The sequence below is a fragment of the Miscanthus floridulus genome, chromosome 14, assembly GCF_019320115.1.
Source record: "Miscanthus floridulus cultivar M001 chromosome 14, ASM1932011v1, whole genome shotgun sequence".
Taxonomy (NCBI): domain Eukaryota; kingdom Viridiplantae; phylum Streptophyta; class Magnoliopsida; order Poales; family Poaceae; genus Miscanthus; species Miscanthus floridulus.
Window position 1 is genome coordinate 56,884,643 of NC_089593.1, and position 7,431 is coordinate 56,892,073.

At 47.3% G+C, this 7,431-nt stretch overlaps 1 protein-coding gene across 1 annotated transcript; it reads right to left on the reverse strand.

The window, feature by feature from the left end:
• Nucleotides 1-5,822: 5,822 nt before the first annotated feature.
• Nucleotides 5,823-6,689, reverse strand: LOC136504635 (probable histone H2AXb). Its single transcript, XM_066499592.1, has 2 exons — nt 6,408-6,689; nt 5,823-6,282 (listed from the first exon to the last, which is right to left on the reverse strand). Exons 1-2 carry the CDS (start codon nt 6,591-6,593, stop codon nt 6,058-6,060), a joined length of 411 nt encoding a protein of 136 aa, XP_066355689.1. The 5' UTR covers nt 6,594-6,689; the 3' UTR covers nt 5,823-6,057.
• Between the last annotated feature and the right edge of the window lie 742 nt (nt 6,690-7,431).

The window sequence follows — 7,431 nt, forward strand, 5'->3', positions numbered from 1 at the left end:
GCATCAGCCCTGGGGGTATATGATGCCCCCTAAAGGCTATCTTGAATTGTTCCCAGGTGACATTTGCACCAGCAGGTAGGGTAGATAGATAATGAGTCCACCAAATCTCTACTGGTCCCTGCAATTGATGAGATGCATATTCTGCCTTCATCTGTTCAGTGACCCTCAACAGTCAGAATTTTTGCTCAATAGTGTTTAACCATTCATCCGTTTGGAGCGGTTCTTCTGCCTCCTTGAAGACGGGAGGCTTGGTGTCCTAAAAGTCCTTGAAAGAGCTATATTGATTAGGGTCTGGCCCCTGATTTTGCGGGTGGACACGGGCAATATTCTACGCAATGAGACGTAGTGTTTCCTCCATTGCTCTCTGGTTTCCCAAGAATTGTGCGAAAAACTCATTCGCTGAGGGTGGCGATGGTGGTGGTAGGTCACCATCATTACCACCCTGACTGGTACCAGCCCCAGTGCGAGTGCGAGTCATCTACAAAATTGCAACAATAAGTAATTATTGGATGATGTCAAGAAATTATAGAAGAATTGTATGATCATACCAAACTGAATTTACTAGAGAGAATTTAAATTCATACAATAAAACAGAGGCACAATAATTCATTTCCACAACATAACAACACCAATTTGATTACTTATCGTACTCGCAACTCGTTCGCATGCATATCATATTTTACCAGTAAAACGAAACTGGAATTTCATTAGAGTTCGAATCATAGTGGACCAACATGCAAGGTTCCAATATTACATCGAAGTTACATCATGAATACTGAAACTTAAACTACAAGTCCATTATAAAAGATAGCATGGGGTACATCTAGCGCATCGAAATAGTCACTAAGCTGCTCTACTCATCAGCGTGGTCACTGTCAAGGTCGGAAATAGCATCGTCCTCATCTACGGGCACCACTTCTTCATCCTCCCAACCATTATCTTCAACAAACATTTCCGGATCTTCTTCCTCATCAAGGATCGGGTGTAGTTGGTTGTTCAAAAAATGCACCTCATGCTGAAGATCAATCACCACGTTCTGGGTATGTGCAAGCTGATGGCGCAAATCCCACTCAACGCGTGCCTGCTGCGCAGCCTCAGCTTTGGCTCTATCACGTGCTGCTTCTACCAGGGCTGCGCGGTTGTTAGCTAAGATCCGCTAGCATGTAGTAGTGAAGGCCTCGGCGCGAGTGGCCTCTAGCTGCTCCCGCAGTCCTGCCAGCACAGCCTGATAATCAACCCTTGCTGCTTGGGTTGCATCCCTCTGCTAGTTGGCTTGTGCCATCTGAGCCTGGATAGCCCCCAGTGCGCCATGAGCGTCATCCATGTCCCAAAAAGCCTCCCTAGCTGTCTTCTTGTGCTTGCGCACATGCTTCCTCAACTTCCGCTGTGCAGCTTCGGCTCTCATGAGCCTATCCATGCAAGTGGTATAGGACCCCTGCCAGAAGTCCTGGGTGTCCTGACGAGCATAAAACATCTTCATCACGGCGAACATTGCACTCATAGCGGGACTAGAACTCTCTGCCCACTCATTCTGGTCTTGGATCAACACATTACGGTTGCGCTGTGCCCGAACTGCTATAGATGGATCCACCCAAGGAAAAGTACCAGCGGCACTGCCGGTAAACTAATCCACGTGTTGCTCACAAATCTTGCTCAGCACCTCAAAAGCAACCACTTGGGCTCAGCCTGGGCGTTCGGTTTTAACCGACGGTTCGGTTCGGTTTTTCGGTTTTTCAAAATTTTAGTTTTCAGAAAATGACCCCCGATCGGTTTGTTGAAATTCTAAAAACCGACCAATTTCGGTTCGGTTTTTTAGTTCAGTTTTTTGGTTAAAACCAAAAAAACCGATGCAAATAAAACAGCAGACAGGCTAAACTGACAGCAGTTCATTCTTGATAGAATTTAGAACAACAGACATTATTTGAATACTCAAGACTATTACAAGCTTAACAATTCAATGCTCAAATCAAATATTACAAACTTGCAGTTCAATGCTCAAATCAAATTTACAAATTGGATAAACAACAGGAAATCAATGCAGGTTCCAGACTTCCAGCCGACAGCCAGCTTGCATCAACAACAGCAATAGCCAATAGAAACCAAACACCAGCAATAGACTTCGAGCCACCAGGATGTGTCCAGCCAGATTGTTGGCAAAGCACCAGGGCACTATATCAAGATGCAGTATATCAAGATACTCAGATAGCACTATATCAAGATGCAGTAGTGCTATATCAAGATAGCACTATATCAAGATGCAGTAGCAGTAGTAGTGCATTTTCTATGATCCTCAAAAGGGTCCAGCAGTAGCAGTGCATCACCTGTAATCCAGGCGTCCAGCTAACCAACTTACCATTATCAAGATGCAGTAGCAGTAGTGCTATCCTTAGAAATGGCCAGGGCACCAATTTCTACAATAAGTGTAGTCATGTTACTGCAATAAGCTATCAAGATAAACAATAGAAATGATAACAACTTAGACTTAGCATTAAAAATTACCTTCCTCAAGCTTGGCCAATTCTTCTGTGTCCTCTTCAACACTGATATAGTTGTTTCCACGAAGCCAATCATTTGTACAAACGAGCCGCTCAACCATTGTTGGTGTGAGTGATGTCCTAAAATCATCAAGTGTTCTTCCACCTGAACTGAAGGCTGACTCAGAGGCTACTGTTGAGATAGGAATTGCCAGAAGATCACGGGCCATACGAGACATTATGGGAAATCTAGTAGCATTGTTCTTCCATCATTTCATAATGTCAAAACTTTTACTAAGCTCCTCATTATCTTCTGAAAGGTACTTGTCTAGTTCAGACTTCACAGTGGTATTGGCACTCCCCTTATTGCTCATCTGTTGTGCAATTATGGAGCTCATCAATCCAGAACAAAATTCTGGTGTTTCTTGAGTTTCAGCAGGCACCTTGTCACTTGGAGATGGAGCATACAATTCTCTGTACTCCTCAAACAAAGCACTAAAATAAGTGTTGACTGTTGCCCATAGTTTCTGACCTATTTCATCACCAAACATTACCATAGTTGCCATCTTGACATAGTTAGAAAGTTTGAACCGAGGATCAATACCAACACAGAAAAAAATAACAATGTTAAGCAATTGATCCCCCTTGTCTTTCTCTCCTCTCTTCTCTCTATCCCCTGGCCTTTCTCCATACTTCTCTCCCCAATATTTGTAATACTTCACTAACATTTTCTGGCCCATTTCCTTACATAATGTATCTTCACTATGACACCATTGTCTCAGCAGAACCAAAACATCAGCAATCTCATGAAAGTATGTGTGAGATGTTGGGCGACTTGTGGCAGAGACACGGAGGGTCAGCTCATAGAAGTATTTAAGAAATTGAGCCATTTTCCTTGCCTTTTCCCAATCTGATTTGATTGGAACTCCTGGTGCTTTCTCACTCTCTAACTCTAGACTATAGTATGGGTCTTCATCACTATACCTTTCAAAGGCCTTTTCATACTCTTGTGTAGTTTGTAGCATCAGGTAAGTTGAGTTCCACCTAGTGCAGACGTCTAGGTTGAAAAATGCTTTGGTCTGAACCTTTGCTAACTCGGCACATTTCTTGAACTTTACCAACCTAGATGGTCCACTCCTAACATACTTAACAGTAGCCCGAACACGAGCGATTGATCTATCAAATTCTTTCAGCCCATCACCTACTATCAGGTTGATAATATGTGCAAAACACCTCATATGAAGGTACTCTCCTTCAGCAACACAGCCTTTTGATTCATTCAGGACCCTCTGCATGTACTTAATTACAGTGTTGTTTGCACTAGCATTGTCTACTGCTATTGTAAAAACATTCTCAATTCCCCAGTCAGCCAAGCAATTCTCTAAAGATTTCCCAATGTCCTCCCCCCTATGGCCCTTAACCAAGAAAAAACCAATAATTTTTTTGTGCAAATTCCACTCATTGTCAATAAAATGTGCTGTAACACACATGTAATTATGACTGTTCTTAGCCGTTCATGTGTCTGTTGTCAGGCTAACTCTTTCACAGTTGTCTTTCAAAAATTTCCTAAGTTTTTCTCTCTCATCATCAAACACTTTCACACAGGCTCTAGTGATTGTTCTTCTAGATGGCAAAACAAAACGTGGGCATGCTTTTGACATAAACTTTCTAAGGCCAGAACGTTCAGATAACACAAAAGGTTGCTCATCTTCTATTATCATCTCAGCAAAACTCCTCCTTAACTCCTCAGGATCAAATTTCCAAGTAGATAGAGTACCAACACTACTATTGCTAGGGCTAGGTTGTAGTTGTAAAGTACCTTGATTATCTACTACAGGTTTGTGAGGATTCTTCTTGCAGATTTTCAAATGAGCCTTCATGGAGGACGTACCATTTAACTTTGTGTCACAGCGGAGTTGCTTGCCGTAGTACTTGCACTTGGCTCTCTCCTCCCCATTATCAAGTTTGATCTTGTTGAAGTGTTCCCAAACATCTGATCTTGGAACCATGGGCTTCCTTTTCTTGCTTCCCTCATCTCCCACTTCCTCTCCATCCTTGGACTGCTGCTGCTCATCCTGCTTGTCATTCTCCCCATTTACAACTTCATTCTCATTCACTTGAACATTTAGATGCGCCACTGTTTCTTCAGTGTCCCCCATCTACAAGACATCAAAACAAAAACCAGCCATCTAGGTACTTAGTCAGGGTACAAACTAACTAACTAATCAACTCGCTTTGTCACAAAGCAACCAACAGGCATCTGGATCTATTAGGCATTAAGCAAGAACAAGAAGAACTAAAGATTTACATTGGAGGACTGCTCTGTTCTTGCGGCCGTGGTTGAGGAGCTTGACGACGGTCGACGGTGGCGCCTCCGCTGCTGGCCGCCTGGCGCCCTGAACTGCTGGGTGCGCCGCCTGCCGCGCCTCCGAAGGGTTAGGGTTAGGAGCGAGAGTGCGAGGCTCTGCGGAGTGCGTGCGGAATGCGGTGCTGGTGCGACTGGATTCGTCGATTCGATGCGGGGAACTGGGGAACTGGGGAGTGAAGGGTTAGGGTTACTGCCGGTGCGACTCGATTCGTCGATCTCGATTCGATGCGGGAAAGTGGGGAACTGGGGAGTGAAGGGTTAGGGTTAGGAAGTGAAGTGGTCAAGTGGTGCGGGTGCGGGGTGCCTGGTGCGGGTGCTGCCATGGGTGGTGCCATGATGGGCCGGTGCCTGGTCACTGGTGGGCTGGCGCCTGGGCTGGCGCTCAGCGAGTCAGAGTCAGCGGATAGCGTCACAGCGGCGGCTCAGGGCCTCAGGCGCTCAGCGAGTTAGCGTTCGGTACTTCGGTTCGGTATGGACTTGAAACTGAAGCCGAAGCCGATAACCGAAATTCACGGAATTGGAAACCGAAACCGAACCGAAAAACCGAACTACCTACTATTCGGTTCGGTTTCGGTTCGGTTCGGTTTTCGGTTTTCGGTTTTCGGTGAAAAAACGCCCAGGCTGAACTTGGGCAGTTTCCCAAGGAGTTTTTCCCTCGGATTCCACTCTCCACTCCTACCATAGGGGTGCTTGGGTACAAGTAGGTATAGTTAGCTGCATCTCATACCATAGCTATCCCTCCAGATATCCCTCGTTCCAGAAATAGCAGGGAGCAGGGCGGTTCAGTATACCCGACAAGTATAGCAGTTGTAGTTGATGAGCACATGGATTTGGGCATCACAGGTACTGAATGAAACATAAGAATTTCAGACTGCAGTAAACACAACCGAGAAACAAGGCATCCGCAGATCAGTCAGTAGCAACCTCAACTGAATAGAAACAAAATCAACAACAAAAATAGGAGACAGGGCCACAGCAAGTAACAGCAACCGACCATTTCGTCCATTCCAGCAAGATTGATTGATACATATAGGCAGCTTTCATTCACCACAAACTTCACCTGATAAACCATCCATCACAGAACCTAAACCTAACCAACCATAGACAAGACAAGACGCTAATACTGCTGCTAATCGACGAAAGTTGAACGGCGGAGCGCCTTCATGTCGAAGCATGGTTCGAACCAGAGACAGAGAAGCCTGCAACCGCCGCCGCCTAGAACTCCTGGGACGCGGATCCGATGTCGGCCTTGCCCTTGCCGCCGGCCTTCTTGGGCAGCAGCGTCTGGTGGATGTTGGGCAGCACCCCGCCGGCGGCGATGGTGACGGCGCCGAGCAGCTTGCTGAGTTCCTCGTCGTTGCGCACGGCGAGCTGGATGTGGCGCGGCACGATGCGGTTCTTCTTGTTGTCGCGCGCCGCGTTGCCCGCCAGCTCCAGCACCTGCAGGCAAGCAAGCGATTACGGGCGGCGCACGAGCACGGCAAGGATTCAGCAATCATCCGAACAGATTCGCGGAAGGGAGGAAGGGAGGAGGGGGGAGAAAGAAATGGATTGGGGACAGTTACCTCCGCGGCGAGGTACTCGAGGACGGCGGAGAGGTAGACGGGCGCGCCGCCGCCGACGCGCTCGGCGTACTTGCCGGTCTTGAGGTAGCGCGCGATGCGGCCGACGGGGAACTGCAGCCCGGCCTTGGTCGACCGCGTCACGGCCTTGGTGCCCTTGGGCTTGCCCCTGCCGCCGCCGGAACTCATACTCGCCTCTTCTCTTCCTCCCACACTAGTCTCTCCTCTCGTCGGACGGAATCACTGGTGTGGTGGCGGTGGTGGATTTGGGATTTTGGGTGGCAGTGGAATGGGAGCGGAGGCGGCGGGGTTATGTAGAGGCCGCGGTGGATGACTGGCGGAGCGGGCGGGGCGTGGATCGCTGACGTGGAGGAGGCCAGGGCCGTCGGATCGGGGAGCGGGCGGGCGCGCGCGCGGGATCTCTCGCGTCTGGGCGGGAGGAGGGAAATCAATTCGTTTCGGCTTGGCGGTTGGATTTGCGCGCGGGAGCGGCAGACGCAGAATTTGGAAAGCCGCCTGCGATTCCGGTTCCCCCCAATTTGGCATTTTGATGATGAGGCGTCGTCGGGCGCACCGCGCACGCACGCACGTGGCTGCTTGGGCTGGGCCCTGGGCCTGAATGGACCGACTGGTGATCGATTGCAGAGTGACGCTAGGCCCCTTTCTGGTTGATGAAGTTGCAGCATCAGTACTTTAATATTTCCCTTTTTAAACTTCAAAATGGCGTCTTACTCTTATCCTATGACCACTCAAAACCGTTTAGATTTTCTTTAACCTGATTTAAAGTGGTTTCAAGGGCGGTTTTCTCCTTTTTGAGAAAAAATGATGTAGATATTTGATAAAGTTTTTAAACCGCACAAAATGCTACTGAGTTTCTAAAAATCCTGATATGGATCCTTTAGATAGATTGGACGATAAATCGCAATAAAATATCTCTAGAAACTTTCAAGAATAAGATTTAGATCTATAAAATGGGGAAAATATGTAGAAAAATATAGAAAGTTCACAAACCACTATAATTGGTGTC

Coding starts and splice junctions, on each gene's coding strand:
- LOC136504635 (XM_066499592.1), bottom strand. CDS start 6,593: ATGAGTTCCGGCGGCGGCAGGGGCAAGCCCAAGGGCACCAAGGCCGTG. Junction 6,283..6,407: donor TCGAGTACCTCGCCGCGGAG/GTAACTGTCCCC, acceptor GCTTGCCTGCAG/GTGCTGGAGCTGGCGGGCAA.